The 24,593-nt window shown below is 51.0% G+C and overlaps 1 protein-coding gene across 2 annotated transcripts in view; it reads right to left on the reverse strand.

The window, feature by feature from the left end:
• LOC110467865 (gamma-aminobutyric acid receptor subunit beta-4) overlaps positions 1 to 24,593 on the reverse strand; it is an 82,966-nt gene that overhangs the window by 53,026 nt on the left and 5,347 nt on the right. For both annotated transcript variants that reach the window (XM_021525247.3, XM_021525246.3), the window contains exon 3: positions 2,040 to 2,107. In XM_021525247.3, coding sequence (XP_021380922.1) covers positions 2,040 to 2,107 — 68 coding nt within the window. The remainder of the gene's footprint in view (positions 1 to 2,039; positions 2,108 to 24,593) is intronic.

The raw sequence follows: 24,593 nt of genomic DNA on the forward strand, positions 1-24,593 counted from the left end.
TCCCCCAGTTGTGTGCCAGAGGGAAGCAGGGGCTTGCTGCAGAGGGGAGAGCATCACATTTACATGGCAAGGGTTGGAAAGTGCTGCTGGTACAGTGGCTGCTGTGTGCCTGGCCAAGCTGCTCACACCTGCTGGACGAAGCTCTTGATCAGCCCCTGTAGCCCAGGGACACCTCTCCAGGAGGAGGTTCATCCTGCATCAGCCTCTGCAGGGCTCAGCTGCCTGCACAGAATGGTTGGATTGCAAAGGACCTTAAAGATCATCTTGTTCCACCCCTTTGCCATGGTCAGGGACACCTTTCACTATCCCAGGCTGCTCAGAGCTTCATCCAGCCTGGCTTTGGACACTTCCAGGGATGGGGCAGCCACAGCTGCTCTGGGCACCCTGTGCCAGGGCATCCCCACCCTCACAGGGAAGAATTTTTTCCTAAGATCCAATGTGAACCCACTCTCTTGTCCTGTCACTCCAGCCCTTGTAAAAAGTTTCTCTTCACCTTTCCTGTGGGCTCCCTTCAGGTACTGGAAGGCCACCCCTAAACTGGCTTTTTTTCCAGGCTCAGCAATCCCAGCTGTGCCAGCCTTTCCTCCCAGCAGAGCTGCTCCATCCCTCTGATCATCCTGGAGCCTCCTCTGGACTCACTCCAGCAGTCCCTGTCCCTGTGCTCAGGCTTGCAGGGACAGTTCTACAGCTGAGAACCAGGGCCCTTCCCAGTTATGTCTGGGCAAGTCTTGGTCTCAAGGCACAAGCCCAGAGCCCAGATTGTCCATCCTGGCTCTAGCAGGAGGGTGACATTTGCTCCAGCACCCCAGAACACCCAGGTCCAAGTTGAGCCTAGGAGGGGAATCGACTCAAAGTTGAGTTGTGGCCTGACAGGCAAGACAGATGGGACTAGGTTAAACCATCTGCTAAACTGAGCCTAAACTCAAGCACAGCTACCCAGTGCCTCTGTACCCAATCTAGGGCCACACCCAGTGCCCACTGTCACTGGGCTGAGGTGCCACACGTCATGCAGAGTTCAGGTGATGGTGGGGTGGTAGCAGAGGAGCTTTCACATAGGAACATAAAGGTTCATGGCTGGTTCTTCCCCCTGGCTCATTCCAACACGTATTCAGGCTTTTCAGGCAGTTTGGAAACAAAACCAACTGGTCAGGTTGTGTCACCCCCCCTCTTCAGAAGAGCTGGTGGACCAGGGAAACATGGCAGGAGAGGCCAGAGACAGAGAAATGGGCCAGGAGCAGGGGGAGACCAAGATTTTAATCGACCTGAACTGCAAGAGCTCCAAACTGGCCCAGGATTGTCCTGCACGGACCAGGAAGGGAGGAACTGGAAGGGGCTGCCAGGAGGCTCAAACCAACCTCCCCCTTTACTCAACCCCTGGGAAAGGTGCAGAGTCTGGAGGAAAAGCCTCTGGACAGGAGGGAGAAAGGCAAGATTAGGCAATTACAGCACAATCTGTGTCCTCTGCTGCATGCTCAGGGCTTCTGAGGAACAGTCCTGGGTGTAAACCTAAACCATGACCAAAGTGACCAAATTTCACAGGTTTCACCCCAAACCATTGCTATCGGAGCAGATTTTTTTTTTTTTTAATTGTTCACGGAGGTATGAAAAGCTCCAATCTATCAATGCCACCCAAAACCAGATTTCCATTTCCATGCCTCTCTTTCCAGCACAGATCTCCAAGGAAATGTTGAATTGCCACCAGAAAATGAAAGCTCACTGTTTTTAAATTGGCAGGGACAGACTGACCATAAAGCCACCTTTGCATCAACCAAAAAAATAAAATACACATCTACTTTTTTAAGGCATAAGCTTTTCTGACTTGGGGAGGTGTCTGTGCAACCAGCACAGAAGGAATAAGAATCTACTCTGGATGAGATGAGATGCCACAAGCTCCAGAGGTGCCAGCAGAGATCCAGATGCCTCCTAAAAAACACTGCCTTGGAAGTAAATCCCAGCCAGAAAATGGAAGAGCAGTTTATAGTTGGGTTTTTTTTCCCCTTTCTCTCTTTTTTTCTTTTTCTCTCTCTTTCCAAACTTACCATGTTGACTTCAGAGATCTGGTCAATGCTGGAGATGTGGATGCTCATTCCCACTGTGACAGGGTTACCTGAAACATAAATAGGCTGGGTTAGGACCACATTCAAGTTCTCCTCTCCTATTTGCAATATAAGAATTGCCTAGGAAATGCATGGATTTGATTTTAAGCAGCCCCACATTCCCTGAGTATCATAGAATTGAATGTGATTAGATTTCTCTCACTCCCAGACTTACAGACTCACCCCAAGGAGTAGTGCAGCCTAAGCTTGATTTTTTTTTTTTAGTTCCTGGAAGTTAATTACCCCCTAGTAACACAATTATCTCTGGTTATTCCAAATAATCCCTTCAGAGACAACTGGGCTTGCACAAGGTGGTCCTGATTGACCATACAAAGAACTCAACACCCAAGCCCATGCAAGCCACGGGCAGGAAACAGCTCCAGTTCCCTCCTCCATCACTCTGAGTACTCAGTCTGAAAATCCCAAGTGAGTTTTAATACCCAAGGCACCAGACAAGTACAGGAAACAGATCTATGAAGTGAAAAAGCAGCATTTGTAAGGTGGCATTTCAGAGCAGAGCTTGGATTAGAGAACAGGACAGTCCTTACTGTGGCCTTTAAGCCACATAAAACAATTTAAAATGAGATACATACCCACTACCAAACCCAGCAAAAATCATCCCGTAGCTGGAAATGGGGTTTTGCATGTTACCCCTCCCCTGCTCAGGCCCACAACCCCAAAGGCAGAGCACAAACCCAATCCCACACCGAGAAAAGCCCCTTTCCCACACACGCAAGGTGGAAAATTATCCTGTGCAATGCTTCATCAGAAAGGGAAAGGCAAGCAGTTGTGCCACTCAAGGTATTAACTCGTCCATGCACTCATTAGTAGATCTAAGTGCTGAAATATTTACAGATAATCATGAAATGGCTTAGAAAGTAATTAGGAAATTGGGGGAGAGGGGAGAACCACACAACTGGAAATGGAGTGATTTTTTAATTATGTGTTACCAGAAGTAGGGAAGCAGTGTCATTAGGGGTGCCTTGTGATTGGGTGTGCTGTTCACCGAGACCCTCTGCTGCAAATTAAGCAGCATTATCCTTTAATGGAATATGAACAACATTGAAAACATCAGAATCAACCACTGTAATTAGGCCCTGCTATGCAAATCTGCTTAAAGAGGCAGTGCAGGCTCCAGCACCCCGGGCTGGCTGACAGGGTGCCCGAGGCAGGGGGGCTCAGGAGACCTGGTGCAGCCTCTGAAGATCCCATCACAGACACACTGCCAGACACATCTTAGCTGTGCTCGTGCCTTCATCCTTCACAAGGGAGCCAGGTGGGAAAATAACCAACAGTCACGCTAGGGAGACACGATTCTCCGCAGCCTCTTTGTGCCAGAGGCTGACACAGGCACAGCAAAGCTTTTAGGGAAGTCTCACTTTGATAATTTGTTTTTTTTTTTTCCCCCTTGAAACCAGGGCCTTGTGATAGAAGCCATAGCAGGAGGAGGAAGTCGGCGCTGCCCTGAGGATCTTGCAGGCTAAAGGGTTACAGGAGGAGAGTCAGGGCCACGCACGGGGCTGCAGCAGGGCCTGGCAGAAGCCACAGTCCCATTCCAGAGCCTTTCTGCCATGCAGTGCTGTTCCTCCAACAGTGCTCCACTGCCTGCCTGGCTTCCAGCCTGTCCCCAGCTGCCGGAGCTCACCCTACATCATGGGTGGCTCCATGTGGTGGAAAAGTCTCTCCTCCAACCCGAGCTTCCAAAGAAAGGCTCAGCAGTCTCTGTTGTTTGGTCTCAAGGCAGTTTATTGCAAGTTATCTAAAAGATTTTCTTCTGGGGCTGCTGTGGTTTGCTCACAGCTCAGGCAGAGGCACACACACACCCTGACATCCTCTCTGACTCCGACTGCTTCTTCTCTCCCTGCCCAGGGCTGCTGCTCTCTTTTATATGGGACATTACGTGTGACATGGTTACAGTTTTTCCCAATGCCTATTACCTATATTAAATGCTGTTTTTCTATCTTTTATATGGTACATTACGTGTTACATGGTTACAGTTTTTCCCCAATGCCTATTACCTATATTAAATGGGGATTTTCTATCTTTTATATGGTACATTACATGTTACATGCTTACAGTTTTTCCCAGTGCCTATTACCTATATTAAATGGTGCTTTTCTACTCTAAACCAATCTGTGAGTGCCAACATCACCAAGAACATGGAGGTAAGGAAGGAGAAAGAGGGAGGACAGGGCAGGCCCAAATCCCTCCATTTTAAAACTTCTGAACCCCATGTACAAAACTAAAATCCCCCTGTACAGCACTTAAAAATTCTTCCCTTTACTTTTTGACTACTTCTACTATAATATCTAAACTTTTGTGACTTCTTGTTCTTCCTGCAAGGTTGGTAAATCATTCAATGGCTCAAATCCAAAATCACAGCTGTTTCCAGCTGCCTGCCAAGGTCTCAAATGGTTCTGACCTGGACCCAGAACCTCCAAAAATGCCTGAGGGACATTTCGAGTCCCCACACCCAGCAGCGCTTGTGTCACTGTGGCTGTGCATCCCCTCCTTCCCCAGCACCAGCCAGTCTCTTCCCCACCGAAGGCAGCAGGCTGGGTGGGGGACCATGGGAGCACTGGCAGTGGGGACCCCCAAATGTCTGTCAGCCCCTTCTGTCCATCCAGACACTTGTGCTGTGCCCATCACCGGGTGTGCGTGTGCCATCCGAGCGCCCGGGCTCACGCAGAGACCCGGAGTCAGGGACGAGCTCCAGGGCTCCCCTCTCCCAGCTCCAGGAATACTCTGGGGTGGAGGGATTAGCTCCCAGCAAAGTCAGCAGGGCTCCTCTTGGCACTGCCAACTCCTCCACATCCCATCCACCAGCAAATTTGGGATGCTCCAGCACCCAGCTGCGAGCCCTGGGGCGTGCAGCCCACGGGCTCCTGGGTGAGACTGCCCTACAAACAACGAAATGCAAGTCCTGCCTTTATTCACCTGCTGAATCTTCATGCCAGAGAAGCCATCTCACCTCCAGCCCTGATGGCTCCCAGGCTGCTCAGGACAGGCATTCAGGAGCATGGACACGGCCAACACAAAAATATGTCCTGACTCTCAGTGCTGCCCAATGGAAAACCAGGCCAGCTGGTGCCCAACACTCAGACTTTAAGTAGTACAGAAAATAAACAAAGGACGTCAATTCTGCCAATGTTAATAGCTTCAGGAAAGAAAGATACAAAAGTAGGGTATTTCAAATGTGGGATAACGTCATCTGCATATTTGTCCAGAAGAGACAGAACTCTGCATTTATGGATCTGAGACAGAGCAAAAGAAGTAAACCTGATATTAAAGGCCCATGCTTTTATCTGTTCCTTTCCAGGGGGTACAAAGAGCTAGACATCCTCCCCTTAAAGAGAAAGCCTCTGCCTGGAAAGGATTTGTAGGCAAGATCACAAGTGAGAGAGTGTGAGAAATTCTGCCACTTTTACCAGTGAATGGCACCATCACACATCCCTGTTTCTCACCACCACTGGAGAGTTCACCAACATTTTGTCCTGAAAGTAGTTTGATGCCTGAGAATAATGCACTCAGGAAGTTGGAAGGGAAGCAGACAAAAGAGTTATAATAAAACCTGTCCTTTTTCTGCAAGTGATATTTGTCAAATATAAACACAGTCAAGGCAGAGAACAAGTTGTGCTAATCTGCAATATTTTCCCAGCAAGCAGTTATTACTTTCACATTTTATTTTATAATGCATCAAACCCCAGCACCTGGAGTCACGTTGCTAACAGAAAAAACTCAACGTAAGTGTTGAGAAAAAGTTGTGTTTCCAAGACTGTGTGTCCTGCACTCCAGCCAGAGGTGATGGCAGCCTGGACTGGGACATCTCTCCCAGAACTCAGCCTGGTTTTGAGGCCACAGAGCTCACAACATTCAGTGAAGAGGGGGGAATTACTCAGGCAGCTGCCCAGAGCTGAGGTCCAAGTTGTCCCCTCTTCACTCCTACCCAAGGAAGTCAACCCTAGAGCAAGCTTGGGTTCAGCTGCCTTCAGATCTCCAGCTGCAATACAGACACAGCCAAAGAGACTCCAGACCAGTGGGCAGGTGAACAGAGCTCCATTTATGGTCCGCTGAAGCCACATCATTTTCATGAACTGCAGCCAGAGCTTCAAGGTTCCTGGTTCCTGCATTCCTGACCACGTGGACCTGGCACTGCTGGCAGAGCCGAGGGTTGCAGTTGCTGAGGGACAGGGATCAGCCTGAAAATTACCCTTTAGTCTGAACTACAGGAACAAAGGCATTAACAGGGTGTCAGAAATTTCACAGCTTCCCTGAACAATACCTTCCTGCATTTCACTGCACTGAAGGCTTTTCCTAGATATCCAAACCAAATCTTCTCTGCAGTTTAAATGTAGTTTGGTCTCATCATTCCCCCCCTCCACGACAGTGAAAGAATAAATCAATCATCCTTCCTTAACAACAGCTTTTATGTTCTGAGAAACCATGACATCCCCCTCCCTCCCCCACTCATACTGCCTTGTCTAGATTAAATGCACCTGATTTCTTCAACCTCTCCTCAAAGGTCATGTTTTCTAAAGCTCTGACAATTAGTGCTGCTCTCCTCTGGCCTTTTGCCAATTTGTCTACATCTCTATTTTAAAGGCTGGTATCCACAAACCAGCCACTGAAGCAATGACACACTCGTACAGACAAAAGAAAATGCAACCTCCCCTGTACAGAATCTTCCTAAAACCACAGAAACATCTCCAAACCCGCTGCAGCCATCCTGGGAGCTGCTCACTCTGTGTAGGAGGTTAGAGATGGCAAAGGGGCAGCTGAGCTCCTGCCATTGGAGTGCATCATGCATGCAGCAGGAGGGAGCACAGCCCTGTCTTTTCTGGACAAGAGGAGAAATTATTCAAGACAGCTTTGTGCATGAGCCTCAGCATTCCCTGCTTGCACCCTGCCTGTGGCATCACCAGTCTCTGAGATCCCTGCAGCAGCAGGAAAGCTGCTTTTAGGTCTTCTGCTGAGTAAACAAAGCCAACCAGAGAAAATTAGAGGCTTCAGTTACTAAACCTACATATAGAACAGGTCTGTGCCTTACCCTTCAATGGCAAACACCCATAGGCATGAGATTCCATCCATGCAAAACCCTGCTCCTCACTCCAAGCCCTGCAGAAGCTGAAGGGCAGCCCCACAACAGCCAGTCCCAGACAAGGCTGCCCTGCACTGTCTGGTGGAAGTGTTTGTGCACAGACAGGCTGGTGCAGGCAGGCAGGAGGAGGGCCAGGTTTGCTGATGAAGGACCAGGGCACCACAGTGCCTCTCTTGCATTTTCAGTGACCCCCCACCCAACAGGACCAGCACTTGGGGCAATCTCAGTCTCCCCACAGGCACGACCAGCACACAGCCTGTCACTCCACTGCCAGGACTTTTCCCTCCAGTCTTCACTCCACGCTCCTCAACGACGCAGGGACGTTCAGCATCCTCCTGTTCTTTCTGCAGAAAATGGCTCGTCCAGGCCGCTGCTCTGCTTTGTTCCCAGCTCTGCACCTCGGGGCAGCCTGGCTTTGTGTTTGCAGCTCAGAGCCCGGGCCCACGGCACGGCTGCGTGTGGCCATGGCTTGGTTACACAAGCCTGACAGACGTGGTTAGCTGGAGCCAAGAGCTCCCAGGTAATTGGAGGTGCAGAAGGCAGCACATCCAGCACTGGGCTTGTGGCTGGCTGAGGAGTTGCTGCCAGGATGAAAACATTCATCTTCTTCATAAATCTCCCTCTGGCCCTCCCAAAACAGATAGCCTTGAATCATCATTGGCTGATGGACTAATTAGTCCTGTGCTGTGGTTTTTTGAAGCCACCCAAAAGATAACTCAGAGGCCAGCCTGTTGTCAGGACACTGGAATTTACTACACTCCAGTGCAGGCAGAATGGAAATGCTCCTGGGTTTTCAGCACACAGAAGATTGCAAGAGGAGTTCACAATTTGCTGTCTGCATAATAGCTGAGCTTACAGATCTCAGGACCGAGGCTCTGCTACAGCAGTGAGAGAACATCTAAAAGATGCCAGCCCAGCAGGCTACACAAGCCAAATCACAGAGAAGTTTCCCAACACTGGTTTTCCTGTTCCTTTCCTTTTATTTTAACTTATGTACAGCATCAAGCACAAACTCAGTTTAGTGTTAACATTGCTTGAGGAACAAGAAAAGCTGACCATGTATCATGAAAGCAGAAATGTTCTGGGAACCACTTTCATCCAGCACCTCTGATTTGCAGTGACATCTAGAAGCACCGAGTTCAGCAGGGTCCCTTAAGAACCTACTCAAACTTTTCCAATAAAATCTAGGTTTAAACATCCATTTAACACTTTCCAATCCTTTTCCAACTTGTTGGGTTTTTTATCACTCTTGTTTCCATGATCTCTCCCCCACCCACAGCCAGTGCTGTGCATTTTTTTTGCCAGGTTTAGCACAACAGCCAGAAACATCAAACACATTGAGAGGCTGATACTGGAGCTCTCCCTCTACTCCCAGCAGGTCACCCCATGGAATCCCTTGGATTTAAAAGGGCAAAGCCCTCCATGGCCTTACTCTGTTATACATTACCAGGAGGAGAGATGGTCTCAATGCAAGTTAGCAAATCTGGCATTGTTTTGGCTGAGTGGGACAGGTTTTATGAGGGACTTGTCATACTGAGGAATCTCTCAGTGGGATTTTGGAGCTAAAAGATAGGGCCCTGGCCTCCAGGGTGTGTGGGGATGTCAGTGCCTGCACTTTCCCCATGGATTCACGGCTCTGCAGAGGCAGGAAGGATATCTACCACCACTAGTTCCCATGGAGATTGCAGCTGCTTTCCAAGTAGGTCTGGTAGAAAACAGTTTCTTGGGTATTTCTTCAGGTTTCCTTGGTATTTCTTAGGTTTCCTACATTTTCCCATATTCCTTTAGGGAGTGCTTGGCCCTTTTTACACCACTGAGCCCATGCGCAGGGTGAGATCTTGCCTAACCCTGGTGTGGTTTCCATCCATCTACACCACACCAGGCTCAGCACCACCCTGTGAAAGAAGGATAATGAGGATTTCCAGCCTTTTCAATTCTCCTTTCTTGGCGTCCTGGCATTGTCACCTCATCCGGTCAGACAACTGAATTTGAAATATTTACATAAGAAAGGGGAATAATTGGGACTTCCCAAGGCAAATACGACATTGAAGGAAGCTCTCACCAGGATATCAAGGAACATCTAAGGAAGGGTACCACAGAACCACAGCACAGCTCCGGGGGCTTTTGGAATATCCAAACACGAGCACGGTGCAAGCAATGAGGCTCAGTTCAGTGAGGAGCCAGGAGCCACAGCCCAGCAGAGCAGGCAGAGCTGACCTCTGCTCCTGCCAGCACTGCTCCCCGAGATGCTTTGGCAAGCACACAGCTTCACCTGGATAACAGCAGCCACAGTCCCAGCCTGTTGTCACACGAAGCCTCCCTATGGACCTGAACAGTCACAGAACATTTTCTCAAGCAAACTGTGCCTGCTCCTGAGCCGGTGCTGAGGGATCCTTCTGGAGGAACAGTGCTTTCCCAGGGCACAGGCAGCACCCCTTCTGTGACTGCTCCAGGGGAAGCAGAGAGTTAAGGAGCACAGTCTGTGAGGCACAGTGGATTACCTAATCTATCTCATGGGTATTTTTAATGGATTAGTGGGTATTAGAGTGGGATATTGCAAATATCCCATGGAAATTTGGAAGTGAGAGAGAACAATCAGCTGGCTGCAAAAACAGTGTAAAGGTTGTCCCAGAAGGATTGAAGGATTACAGAGGAAGCTAAATCAAGGTTGATTTTAAAAAATGTTGGTAGACAGCTACCCAAGCTGAATAAAAACAAGGTCCCAAATGTACAGCCTTAAAAATGGAACAAGAGAGTAGACACCAAGCCTGACAGCATCTGGACTGCCAGTGGACCCAGTCCAGCAGAGCACCTGTACACACACACAGGGCTCTCAGCATTAAAACAAATGTTGCTGACTACTCAGAACATCCTCTGTTCTTGGAAGAGGCCTAGGTCAATATTCAGGAGATGGATTTTTAAGGCTGTTTCATCCTCAGTGATGAGAACAGTCTTCCAACAGCTTCTGCTTGTGAATCTCTTGCCCAGGTGATGAACATTTGGTAAGGTTACAGAAAAGCAAGAGGAAAATAAGTTCTCAGGTTTGTCAAGCTCTAATTTAGAGATACACAACTGCATCACCTCACCAGAACTCACCATCATCAACCTGGCATTGCCCAGTGGGTCCTAGCAATCAACTCTTTAAGATCAACTTTACCAAGAGGACTGAGTGCCAGCTCCCATCCATCCCTTAAAGCTGGCAGTGCCCAGCTGAGACAATGGCCAGCTTACTTTGCAGGGGAGTCTTTGTTGGAGCAGGGGCATGGCAGAAGGTGCATCCAGCCTCACCCTTGGCAGACGAAGGCCATGCTCCAGCCTCCTGGAGGGTGGGTCACCTGCCCTCCCCGTGTCCCCAGGGCACTCACACGGACCAGCTCCCAGGCTCTGCAGCCTGCAGGGCACACACTTGCTGTGCCCCTGCTGGAGCCCTCCCTGCAGAGCTGGCACTATTAAATACCACATTTCCCTGTGTTTACACCGAGCAAATCCCAGGAAAGCAGCGACACTGAGCATCCCAGGTCTCTCCAGCTCTCCTCCACCAAGAGTAGTAGCAGGAGGACAGTGGGGCTTGCCAAGCAAGTGCCTGTCATAGACTGACAGCAAAGCAGCACAAGCCAGGCTTCTTCTCCCCAGCAGCAGCGTGAAGCATTGTACCCACGCTCATCAGCCACCCCCACATCGCTCCACCTGAGAAGACTTCCCTCCTACCTCTGTCAGGATCCTGGCAGGCAACTGCATCTCTCCAGGGGCCCTGCCAGAGCAGCCCTGGGGCACAGCTCTGCCTGCCTGGGAAGCTCTGGTGGACTCAGGAGTAGCCCAGTCCTTTTGTGTTACTCAAGCCCTCAGAGCTTGTGTCTGCCCCACCTCCTAGAGCAAGCCAGGGCACTGTCAGAGTCTCTGCTCCTCCAGCTGGGGCAGGCTCAGAAGTCTTTGGCTCCCTCCTTCTCCTCCTTTCCCAGCCCAGGACCCGTTACCCTGCTTTTGAAGGGGGCAGCTCTTCAGAAAGGATTGCACACAGACATGAGATATTTTGAACCCCTGGGTGTGAAAGTAAGCAGGTATTTAACCATGTACCAGAACACGCTCACCACAGGCAGCTGCCCCAAATCCAGCTCCCCAGGTCAGTCTTTGAGCAGGCCAACCCCCAGGGCTCATCACAGCCTCAAAAACACTCTTTACAATGCCAAATGTTCAATTCCTGTACCAGTTCTGGTGCTACAGAGGCACACAGGTTTTAAAGCAGGCTTAGGGCTGAGTCCCAAGCACTGGGATCCCTCCCCCAGCATCATAACACTCCTTGCAGAGCCAGGAGGTAGGAGTGCAGCAAAATACCTGGAAAAGCACAGCACCACCCTCCTCCTCACAGCCAAACCACCCCCAATGGCAGGGGTGGTGCTGCTATGTGTGGGACTCCTATCCTATCACCCTATCCTATCCTATCCTATCCTATCCTATCCTATCCTGTCCTGTCCTGTCCTATCCTATCCTGTCCTGTCCTATCCTGTCCTGTTGGAATCTGAGCTATTGATGATTCTGAGATTGTAGAAAGTCTCTGTCTTTTGGCCCCGCTGCCAAAGCAGAAGCCATAATTGGTCTGTGCTGGTTTCCAGGTTGTTTATTCTGTTTATCTCTCACATGTTCTGCTGCCCTGCCCAGCTCTGTCCTGCAGGGCAGCGTGTGGGGCTCTGCCCTCAGTGGGATGTTACAAACATTAAATACCAGAAACTCCCTGGGCTGCATTTACAAGAACGTGCCAATATCTGTCACCTACGTTGGACAGTGTGTCCCCAGCCTGAAGCAACAGAAAAATGCCAACACCACAATGAAACATGGAGGGCATGAAGAAGGAGAAAAAGGACAAGACACACCCAATTTCCTCCATCTTGTCCCCTTTGGATGCCTAATCTATAATCCTGAAATTCTACTTTTGCACCTGTGCCACATTTAATTATTACTCATATCAAACACTCAGAGCTTGTAATTGATCCTGTAAGATTGAAAACTCTTTTCCATGGACAGAGATCACAGCCAGTGTCTCTGGGGGCTCTGTCCAGGGGGGTTCCTGACTCCCTGCCAGGGTCCCAGACCTGCCAGGGCAGCCAGAGGGATGCCCTGGACTCACACACTATCCTATCCCATGCCATCCCATCCCATCCCATGCCATCCTGTGCCATGCCATGCCATGCCATGCCATGCCATCCCATCCCATCCCACAGGATCCAGCCACTCCCTCCCTCCACAGGTCACTCCACCCCACAGGTGGGGTTGCCAGGATGGCCACAGGTGAGGTCACTTAGCAGTTTTCCCTGCCTGGCAGCTGTAGAATTTTCCCCCTAGCTGCCCACTGGAAGGTATCATTTCTCACCTGCCCACTCAGGGCACAAAGGTGCTGACCCAACTTTTCAGTGCTGGGGCTTTCCTGGTGCATGAGCAATAAATGTTTTCTCCATGGAGGAGCCTCTCTCTTGTGTTCACCATAAATATTCTCCCCCAGAACATCTGCAGACCTGGCCTGGACTATGGGATGTGTGTGACCTGTCTGGGAAAACACTCTCTCATATCACCAAATCCTGAGCCACCTAATCCCTTAGCTGAAAATGAGCTGAGCCAAATTAATTTAAATGGGTTAACAGAAGCTCCTCTGTTCACATCACATCCCTTTCTCTGTCTTAGAAGTGTTTGTAACAACAACAAGATACCTGGACTTGTCATTTTTATCAAAGTGACAACAACAAGGTGTTTTCTCTTTTTTCCTCCCTGTTTTCAATTTTTTTATGAGTTAGTCACACCTCCTCATCTCTGCTTACAGACTCTTGTCTTTAAAGGATGTAACTTCTGGATTGGATCCAGCTGGACATCCTCAGCACGTGGGGGAAGAACAAAAGGAACAAGATGGCCAGGTTGGGCCCTGGTGCTAAACTTGCACCATACCCAAGGTTTATACTTAGGGGCAGTCAGGACAATTTACAGGGCAAGTATTGAAAAAATGGAGTGAGTCAGGTCTGAAAATATCATTACATTCACATTAAATACGTATCTCAGTTAGGAATCATGAGAAACAAAGCACACACATAAAACCAAGCCTCCTCCTTTCCAAATGTCATCCATGGGATGTCAAGTTTTTATCCCTCAGTTTCTGAGGCTCTTGGATGTGCTTTGTCCACAGTCCTGCCCTTTCTCCACAGTCTGAAACAGGGAAGATCTTACAAAATTCGGTGGCAACCAAGAATTGAAAGAGTTTAGTAGAAAAAAGGATTCTAGGATGTTCACTTTTGAAAGATTGCCCCCTGTGCTGGTGTTTCCATTATTTCAGTAAGATGTGATTTGCAATAATGTCCAGAACAAAAGTTGTCTTTTAGCCCAGAACCTCTTTATTAAGACATAAAACTATGTCCCATTTGCTCACCAAAATAATTGCTTTCACTCAGGGTGCATGGATGAGTGAATCTTGCAGAGCTTTTACATATATATTCATCTCCAGCAATTCATCAACACAATAAGCACACATTATTAATTTGAGTACTCATCAATTTCTTTTTTCTGGAGCTTCAAATACTAGCAAGGATCTAGTGTGCAATAGGGAAGAAAAACATGTAGGGAACTTGTGATAAATGTTCTATTTTTGCTGTGAAAGGAGCATAAGAAGAAGAATTCAGCTCATAGCCTACCCTCTCCCTCACTTCCAAAAATTTCCTGCCAAGCTGAGATCCTTCTCCAGAGGCCATGAGAGTGGGATTTCCTGCAGCCCTTCTCCAGGTGACACCTGTGACCTGGGCAGCCTCCTCTCCTGGCCTGACAGCTTCTGATCTTACACCCAGAGCTTTGGCACTGCCATGAGCATCCCCTTTTCTGTGCATCACCCATTGAACAGCCCAGTGCAGCCCTTGGACACGGCTCTTCCCTGCAGCAAGGCTCCCCTGGCCTGGAGATGTCACCTGCTGTGGTGTCACCAGCACCAAGCTCCTGAAAGGGAGCAGGGAATTGTCTCAGAGTGTAAGAGAAGAGTAAGAACTGCTCCAGGTAGCTGAGGGGATGTGTTTGGAGAGACCTGCTGGCCAGAAAGCCCATCCTGGCTCTGCAGCACAGAGCTGTGGAAGAGGCACTCTGGTGCTCTCCCAGCTCAGGTGACTGTCCCAGATGTGAGTGTGGGGTGACAAAGTGTCCCAGGAACCAAGGCAGTCACCCTATTTCTTCCCCTGCTCCTGGGCTGTGTCAGAGATAAAAGCACACCATGGCTTTTAGTGGCTGTGCAGCTCAGAGTGGAGCCTCTCATGGGGACAGGGAAGGCTCTGTGTCCCCTCCTTGCTGACAGTCCCCGGGGACTCACTGGACTCACTACAGAAGCACAGGAGTGAAAGCTGAAAGCAGTGCAGGACACCCTTCCTGGTTTTCCTACTCTTTGACATGATCATACACAGTAAATATATTTTCTGCCACATGTAGTGGCTTTTTAAACATTTTGCCAATGATCAAATTTACAAAATTCTGTTTTTCTCTGATGAGGTGTTGAGGAAAGTCCTTCTGCTTCACCTACCAGAAGGGGAACCATTTGTGAACAAGATTAATGCCCATTAATTAAGAGCCTTTCCTATGGCTGTACCATGACATTTCTCCACAGCAAGAAGTGGGCTCACCTGCCTGTTCCCTGTGGGGATTCCACAGGACACCACAGCTGAAGGAAAGGTCACCAAGTAATGGCCCAGAGCTCAGGAGGGGCTTAGGTCTGTTCTCACAAAAAACAAGAACAGCCATAGGCATAGCTTCCCAGCACCATTCCTGGTGCTGCTGTGGGTTTTCACCATCACCCCCAAAAAACTGCCCCTTTTTGGTGTTCCCAGGGTGTAAAATGGCCCCAGAGGTGGCCCATCCTCCCCCAAGTGGTGGGCAAGATTTGTTAGTCAACATTAGCACAGCACAGGAGCCTTGCTGATGTCTGTCACACAGAGCCCCTCATACCACCTGAGAACAAATTCTATTTGTGCACACTCAACACCACGTCCAGCTCAGCCCTGACTTGAGGATCCTTTTTGGCGAGTGACGATGTCCAGGGCAGAGAGGGCACAGCTTGATTTCCAGAGCCCAGGCTGAGCTGGCAGAGCTGGCAGGTAGAAATATCTTGTTTTGACTGGTAAACTGAGCAAGTTTGACATGGAAACCACTGGGGGAGAATAAATATGGAACAACAAGATGTAATTTTACAGAGTCTCTCTTCCAACTAGAACTGCACTCGGAGTCATCCCAGAGATGAACCAAGAGGTCCTGAGGTCTAGGGAGGGGAATTCTGGACATGGTGGGTTGGGCTGAGGCTCACCCCCATCACAAACACAATTATTTAACAGCACAATGCCTGCAGGACTGCAAAGAACGGGAGGAACAGGAAGGGGTGGAGGGGAAGATCAGAAGGAAAAAAAGAGTTTTTAGCTATGACACAGAAGCAGAAAGCCAGAAAAACAGCCTATAGGAACAGTGTGATCAGTGCTGCCCAGCCAGCCTGAAATTCCTGCTCTGCTCAAAGCAAACAGCAGAGCTCCCATATCCCAGTGGGAAGGGAGAAGAGCTCTGCTTCCTTCCATTTCATGAGAACAGGATCAATCCCTGGGGCTCCAGAAAACCTGTTTTACTGACCATTCTGTTCATCCTATAGGGCTCCACCACGCAACTCTGCCCCTTCTCACCCATGAGATGTGAATCCCTCTGAAAGACCTCGTGCCTTCTTTAAACACATCTTTTGTCTTGTCCACGTTTCTGGTCACGCTTTAACAACTGCATGATATTTCACATGAAATATCAAGATATAAAAACCTCCAGCAAGAGCTCTCTGCAAGAATGGATTTTACAGACCAGACACTGTCAGTACCACCAAAAAAGTCTCTTACATCGAGCCAGCCTGACACTGTAGCAGCCTCCAACTCTTTTTCTTTGAACCAGACATAGGTGAGAAAAGTGACATGCACACACAGAGTCTATTTCACACAGCAGTACAACTGCAGCACATTCCTTGACTTTTCTATTTTGTGTTACATGGATTAAAAATACTTCTCTGCCTAACTGGGATACTGGGAGTCTTAGGAGCTGAACAATGCAGGTATGTAAAGCTGCTCTGATGAACAGCTCCAGGGCAGTGAGAATATATTTTATGTAATCAAAAGGACTTCTACTAATGGATTTTACACTCCTTTCACATTGTGCTTTCAGTGGCAGTCCCTCGAAGGCAAGTTTACTGGCAGGAATAATCTCAGAAATGGTGAGTGTTACGTAGATGTTTGTCAAGGAGGAACAGGGGTCCAGGTGATGTGGCACATCTGGCTATAAAAATCTGCTTTTAGTCAGCTAATTAATTAAGAAGTATTGCAATTATTCTGCTAATTAGTAATTCAAATGCATTGCATTTTGATGTAAAAAATCTATGACTAAGGGTGGAGGCAAAATTCCTGGAATAAAAGCCTAGTTAAAATGACAATGACAATGTCTTGGTTTTCAGAGAGATCTCTGAGGGTCCTTGCCAGCCCAGTGCCCTGCCATGGACTGGAAGAGCAGCTGTGCCAGGGCCTGAGCAGAGCTGCAGGGAGAGGCTGCACCAGCCAAGGGGGAAAAGGAAGGACAAATCAAAAAGAAGGGCAACCAGCTGCATTTATCCCCCCCAGGCTTGGGCATAAGAGAATCAACATCTCCTCCAGTTCCAGTGAAAGTACCATGGAATGGATGACAGCAAAACTTTATGTTCCTCACTGGACAGCACATCCTGAAAAGCAGGCACAGCTCTGTGGCAGGCACACAGCTTGCTTAGAAACCCAAGGCCAGTTTTGGGTTAAGGCTCGGGGGAGTACATCTCCATTGCTGTCTTCTCCCAAAACTGCCTCCACTGCTCCGTGCCAGAGACTCCTGTCTCCAAAGGAGGATAATAAGTGTGGCCACACTTGAATGCACAAGGGTGTTCAACGTGCAGCAAGAGTTCACAAGCTCTGTCACACTGGAGGAAGGGACTGGTCTAATATCCTAAAATATTATTGCCCTCAAGAACAAAATCATGAGGAAAACAAAATGGATGAAGGTTAGGTGGAAGGATGCCCACTGCCGAATGGATGTTATGGAGCCAGTTCTTAATTAAACTGTCCACAGCATCCTTGCTCATTCCTTTTCCTTGATTGATAGAGGATGGATGTGCAGGAGTGCAGCGCTGACAGTGGGGTCCCTGCCTGCCCTGCACTGAGTGAGGGCGGAGCCCACAGGGAAGGGAAGATGATTTTGGGGCTGTGTGCTCTGTCTGCCCCAGTCACCTGGAGCTCCCGGGTTTGGGTGAACTCTGCGTGTCTCTCTCGGGGCACTGGGGCTGAGCGCTCACAGCTGTGGCTGAAATCAAGAGGAGCTGTGCTCCAAACAGGCAGTGCCTGCCTCCAGTGCTGCCGAGCATCCTGGAAAATCACACCCTCACCCTCACCCCTCAGCAGGGGACACCTTTGGCTTCTCGGGGGAGAGGTGTGAACGTGCTCCTGCTGTACTGCTGTGCTTGACAGCAGCCATAAAAACGGCTCATGCTGTGTGGAGGTCTGAGCACAAAGCAGCCAGGAAAGCACAAGTCCCAGCTGGACTTTGGGTGCTCAGTCGCAGGCTTTGCACCAGACAATCACCTCAACCCACCCCAGTCACCTGCTGTGGCCACCTCAGCTGTCCCCACTGCCCTGCCCCCAGCCTGTCCCCCTCTGGGTGAAGGGAACGAGAAAAATCAGCTCCATGTGTAAAAGGTATCTTGGGGAGCTCTGCAGGGCTGCTCAGGAGGAGCCAACTCTTGGACCTTGCCTCCTGATGCACCCTCACAAGGGAACCAAACATAGGTCCCTGGAGAAACCCCAATCCTGGCTTTTTCTGGAGTCTTATGTGTCTGACTTTACAGCCTCCAAGTCCTTTTTGCAGCATGTATTTTGTATAAAAAGAGCAAAGTGAAAAAAATAGAAATTCCATCATGTGGCAATGTGTTAACATCCACATATGTCCCAAGAAGGACGGGATCCTTTCATTTCCTGCCACTTCAGTTAATGAAGTAAGACACAACAGCAGGAGGTTGTCATCTTCCTTCTGGATTAGCCCTAGAGAGGATGTGACCCATGGTCTGGAGCCAGAAGTCACATAAACTGGGGAGGAAGTGAGGGCTGCACAGCTGCAGCCAGTTTTACTGACCACGAATGGCTTTTCTTAATGTTCTTTATCCAGGAAGAAAAGTGGGACTACTGACAGCCCTAGCAGGTATTCACCTTTCCTTTGGCCTTGAGTGGCACCAGGGTTTACAGGCTTCCCAGACAGCTTCTGTCTCTCCTTCCTCAATTAACTCCTTTCCCCAGCCTGATCCATAATTACCCCTCTGCTTTCCAACCCAGAGCTGCTCTTCTGCCCAGTCAGGGTATGGGGGCAGAAGGGTGACATTTCCTGCTGGAGTCAGGCTCTGTGAGGTGCAGCATTTCACACTCACCCTGAGCCCAGCTCTGGGCAAATCCTCCTGCGAGCAGGGAAGGAGCTGTCCCTAGTGGGACGAGAGCTTCCCTGCTCCAAAGGGCTAGCTCAAGGCATCTCAGAAGAAAAAGGAAAATTGAATCTGGCTGCTCTGAGAGTTAAACATTTTTTTTGCCACAGAAGAGGAGGGGAAAGCTGAGAACTAAAGCCTAGAAAGGCAGGAGAGCAACTCCTGTGGCCCCCCCAGACAGACATCCCAGGACCAGTGCCCACTGCCCTCTTCCAGCCTGACACCCTGGCCCTCCTGCAGCAGCATCACCACTCTGAAGTGCTTCCCTGGCACCAGGGGCAGTGGGGACACAGCCCTTGTGCCAGCCAGGTTGCTGGTGGCCCCAGGGACCCGCCTGCTCCCCATGCACAGGCGCCAGCCCTGCAGTAGGTGCCACTGGTTTCATCGCCCAACATTTTAGGACTGGGAAAAAACCCAGCATGTTTGTGAAAAAAACACACTTTGGCTTGTTCTCAGAAATCTCTGAATCATTTTTCCTAAAATTCCCCACCCCCCTCACCTTCAAAATTCCAAAGCAAGCTATCTACCTGGAAAAAGCCACCACCTGACACGCAGTGGAAAACAGGGACATTTTTGGGAAGGCTTGAACAGGACCACCAGCCTTGACCATAGAAGACACCAAATTGCCATTCCTTCCAGCTCAGGACCACTGAGAGCAGCAGTTTCCCAGGCACACAGGGCTGGTGGGCCAGGGGAACAACACGAGCACCCCGTTCCCTGCTGCTGCATCCGTGCCAGCCCGCGCAGCCGCTCAGCCCCGCCAGTTCTGGAGCCCTGAACCACTGCCGGTGCTTCACTGCAACACTTTATGCATCAGCAATCATTTATTTTTACAATTCTGCCTCTCAAGTGATGCTGCTACACAGGGAGAGGCTGAGGATTTCACCCCCAGCTCCACTGAATCTGGAGTGGCCACTGAAGAAGGAATGCTGGGGAATAAACAGGACATGGGAGCTGGGTGCCCAGGAGGGTGGAGGTGTGATGGGGCAGAGAGAAACTGAGAGCAGGAAGGGCAGGGCACAGGAAGGAGGAAGGACAAGATATTGCAGCAAAGAGGGGTTTGACTATCCCAAACGAGGGTGACCAGAGCTGGGAAGCCTCACCCATGACACAAAGCAGATGGGGAACAGGACACAGGCTTATTTTCCTTAGGGAAGTTTGAATTAAAAATGGAGCAGAGAAATCTGCTGGATCCACAGGCATGAAAAGCCAGGGTTTACTGTACTATCCCAAGGGCTTCACGGTCATTCTGTTTTCACCAGGCATTTCCAGACCCCTGCATTCCTCCCAGGAAAAACACCAGGAACCCTGCACTCCAGGAGGGCTGGCAGCAAAGAGCAGAGAATGCCCTCACCTTGCTTTTGGCCACCAAGACCTGCAAATGATGCTGGAAAACCATCAAGAGCCATCTGCTTGGAACTCTTGCAAAGTTTTGGGCTGGAAACCTTGCACCAACAGAGAGCAGCTGAGTCACTGAGCTCAAGTGGGATCTTCCTGCCATCCCTTCATTGCCTTCTCTACCCTGGGGCAATATGGTCTTCCTTTGCTTTCTTTTCCTTTTTTTTTTTTTTTTTCTTTTTTTTCATCCTGTGGAGCTAATGCTTCTGAAAGTGAGTGCCTAAGAGCACTTACAAGAGCCAGGGTGCTGGCTCTCAGATGATTCCCAGACATTATCTGCAGCACCCCCTGCTCACCCAGTCCTAAATCACGAGCATCCTGCTCACCTCGTGGTGTCATTTGTGTGCTATATAAATCACCTCCAGGCTGTCCATCCTTCGGGGCCAGCTGCATGGCACCCACCTCTGATTTGATGCCCAAAAACCTCTGCACTGTTGCTGGTCTTGCAGTACCAGGGCAAAGATCTCCCTCTTGGAGGCCTGGCTGCAGCATATTGAAGGCAGCTCCTGATCCCTACCACAACCCTGGGCAGACCCTTTGGACTTGTTTGCCATCACCTCTCCTGTCTCCTCAGCCCCAGGCCCTCTCCTGGTCCCTGCATGTCCCACCTGGCACTGTCCCACGTCTCTCCAGCATGGGGTGACACTCCAGGGCTTGGGGACTGCAGCTGGAACACGAGAGGGGACTGTCCCTCAGGCTGCCCCCCCAGCCGTGGGGGCTTTCTGCCAGAGCTGCTCCCAGATTGTTCCATCAGCTCCACGTGGCTCCGGGTGTCCCCTTTGTGTCCCCTGCTCAGCCCAGCTCCCAGCTGAGCACATGGCACTCATTGCCACGGCTCACCCTGGGAGCTGACCTGCTCATCGGCCTCATGGGTTTCCAGGGAGTGGGGGAGAGGGACGAGAGCGAGTGGCTGATGCTTCTCAGCCACTCAGCTTGGCCCAGAGCTAACGAGGCATCTCAAAATTAAAAAGTGAACTGCAATCCCCAGCAGGCCTGTCCTCCTTTTGGCATTAGGCGGAGTTCTCTTTCCCTTTTTCAAAAAAATAATAAAATAAAGAGGACCGGGGAGCCACGAGTTGTGTTTGGAGCTGTGGAAGCACCACATCCTAGGCAGGATGGGGGGCTGGATGAGCCTGGGGTCTATCTTATAAAGAGTGTGAGGGGCAAGAACTGCCTGACCATGGCAGGTGGGACATGGGAACAGGTCCTTCCACCTGCCTTCACATCCAGAGGATCCCAGTTGCTCCTGCCCTACAGGCAGGATTGAATGGAGGAGGCACCATGTGGAAGTGGGACATTGTCCCCAGGGCTGAGAGGGTGGGGACAGGGCAGGGTGACTGGCCTGAAGGTGGGGCAGGACAGCAAGAAGGAAACAACTCTGCTGCAGTAGGAAAACATGGGGAAACAGGCAGGAAAGAGCAAGGAGGCGAGGAAGGGAAGCCAGACTGGTTCATTGCATTTGTGGGTTGCATTCCTCACGTGGGAATCTGTCTGGGAAGGACCTGGCTGGGAACCCAGCACTGGCTGCTGGGACCTTCCTGCCCCCAGTGCCTCATCCTTGAGCCACAGAGAGCTGACGGCTCTGGCTTTAGAGGCACAGCTCACCCTGGTCCAGGGGTTTGCTTTGCTCCACTCCTCTGCACTTGGGCAGGCCTGTCCTGCCAGACCCCTGGTCACTCTTGGCCAGCCCTGAGACAGCTCCATGACATCCCTTTGGGGCACAGGGCTCCCAGCAGGACCTGCCAACCCTCCGAGGTGCCACCTTGGCCATTCCCAGCTCAACTTGACTGGTGTTCCCAGGATGGGAGCACAGGGGTGGTGGGATCACCTCCCCCACAGAGGGGCTTACACCCCACCTGCCCAGCTGGAAGGCAGAGGGGGGTGGCAGGACAGTCCAGGTGGAACACAGGGCAGTCCTGGAGAACAGTCCAGTCCTCGGGATGCTGGAACTGGAACTCAGGCCAGTCCCTGGGAGACAGCAGGGCTGCACACACACAGGTCCCAGGGCTTTGGGCAAACTGTGCCTTTTCCACAGAATCACAGTACACCCAGAGCACGAAGGCACCCACAAGGATCATCCAGTCCAACCCCTGACTCTGTTCAGGACACACCAACAGCCCCTGCCTGTGCCTGAGAGCATGGTACAAACACTCCTGCAGCTCTGGCAGCCTTGGGGACATGACCATTCCCTGGGGAACCCATTCCACGTTCCAGTCACCCTCTGGGGAGGGAACCTTTTCCTAATATCCGACCTGAGCCTCCCCTGGCACAGCTTCATGCTGTTCCTGTGGGTCCTGTGGCTGTGCCACCTGCACACAACTCACTGGGGAGAACTTCAGCCTCTCCACAACAGGACTGTGGATACTGGGAGCCACACAGGGTCAGACACCTCCTGGCATGATCCCACTGGATTTCACCTAGAAATGGGTTTGATCCAAAAGCCCAGAGAACTGGTGAGCTCTGTGGTACAAAGAAACTTCCACCCCTTTCCCTGGCCTTGTAACAGCAACAATCTCCAGCTTCCCCACTCTTGTGTCAGCCCAGCTGGAAATGCTGCAGGAGGTTTGCCTGGCTGAGCTTGTCCTGGGGTGGGAGCCAGGCATGCTGATAGCTTGGGCATCCCTGCACCACGAGCACCAAGGGGCTCCCCACCAGGACCTTGCTCTCATGAGCACAGGGAAGGGCAAGAAAGGGTGAAGGGCAACAGTGAGGCAATTACAGGGAAGGAGGTTATGGTCATAATTCTGTTTCTTTGCTTGAGGGAGGAGAAATGCAGCTTGCACTTTGGGAATTCAGAGCAAAATCAAATGAAATGCCAGGGCTGCCCAGCCCCATCCATCCTGCAGCCCGGGAGGATGCAGTGCCTGCCCAGCCCAGCCCCAGCAGGGCACAGACCTGGCAGGTCTGCACTGAAGGAGGGCTGAGCCCTGTCCTGGGTGCCCTGGGGGCTGGAATCAGGGAACAAAGCCTGCTGGGCACACCCGTGTCTCCCTGTGCTCTGCACAGCCAGCTCGCCTCCTGCTGCGCTGGATCAGCAGCACCACAGTCCCCCTGTGCCTGTGCACCCTGCTCCTCTTCCAGTTTTATGTCATCTCCACGCCTCTCCCCCTCATAAAATGTGACTGCACCAATTTTTGTGGTCAGGCCTGGCCAGGTAATAGGGACATTTTGTGTTTGCTGGACTGAGCCTTTAAATCAAAGCCAGCCTCTCCTATGTTCAAAGGAGAGAGGGAAGATTTGGAGCCCGTTTGCCTGCAGGATGCTGCACCCCAAGTGTCTCCCCAGTGCACTGGTGACCTCCCAGGTGCCCCTGAGCACTATGGAGGCATGGGCACCATCTCCCCCTGCCAGAGCCCTCCCTGAGGCCAGGGCCCAGCAACGCTTGGTGTTGCCCCCTGAGAGCCCCTGCTCCACCACGGGGTAGAACAAGGAGGTGAGGGCGGTGGGATGGTGTTTGTGGGGGTGGGAGGGACTCTCTGCCAAAGGGTTCGGGGTGGTCAGGGCATGGGTCAGGTCTGGGTGAGGAGCAGAGAAACCAGAGGCTTCAAGGAGAGATGGGTTTGGTCATGGGGAGCAGCAATACAGTGAGTGCCTTCACACCCTGCTGGAATCAGTGGGGGATTCCTGCACTCCAGCTTCTAGGGACTATGGGGCAGCCCTGCTGGGGGAAAACTGCTCCCTTGAGCCACTAAATAATTGTGCCTGGCCTCTCTTGCCCCTGAGAGCACAGGCATGAGCCTGCTGCCCATCAGCCCCGTGGAGAGGGACACCTTGACATGTAGCTGTCCTCCCGTGGGCTGAGCATCCCCCAGCCCCTCACATCTCCTCACCAGGGGAAAACAGCATTGCCAGAAAAGTCTTAAAACAGCCAAGCTCGGCAGGCTGAGTCCAGAACCATCAAATCCCCCTCCCTGTGCTTTTCCAGTGCCTGCTCCTCTCCAAGAAACAGACCTCAAGCAGACCTGGGAGCACAGCAGTGCCCAGAGATTTCCCATATTTCATCTCCACCAGGCCCTTGTGGTTCTCCTGGTTGCTCACAGGAGCCAAGGGAGGAATTGAGGATCCTTGCCCCTCCTGCTGAGTGGCAGCCAGGCCACCAGCTCCCCAGGGAATATTTTATGCCTCACTGTTGCTGAGGGAGCAGCTTTGCAGGCCAACCAACAGCCCCACCAGCAATCACCTCAACCCTCTGCAGGGAAAAGAGCCAAAATATCTGGCACTGGAGCAGCAATGGAGGAGGGATGACTTGCTGTCCATGATGGAGGAAAGCTTGTAGCAGAGGAAAATCTGAGTGTCTGTGTTGTGGCAAAATACCCCCAGAAACATCTCAGCATGGGCAGCGCAGCTGTCTGCAGGGGTGGGTGATGCTGGAGGGAGAGGAGCCAGCGAGAGGAGAAGGAGAAGCAGGAGGAGTGGCAGAAATGGGAGGAGAAGGCTGTAGGGCCGTGAGGGGATGCAGATGTGTGAGGGGGGCACTGCCCATAGC

The sequence above is a fragment of the Lonchura striata genome, chromosome 4A (assembly GCF_050655825.1).
Source record: "Lonchura striata isolate lonStrDom1 chromosome 4A, ASM5065582v1, whole genome shotgun sequence".
Taxonomy (NCBI): Eukaryota; Metazoa; Chordata; class Aves; order Passeriformes; family Estrildidae; genus Lonchura; species Lonchura striata.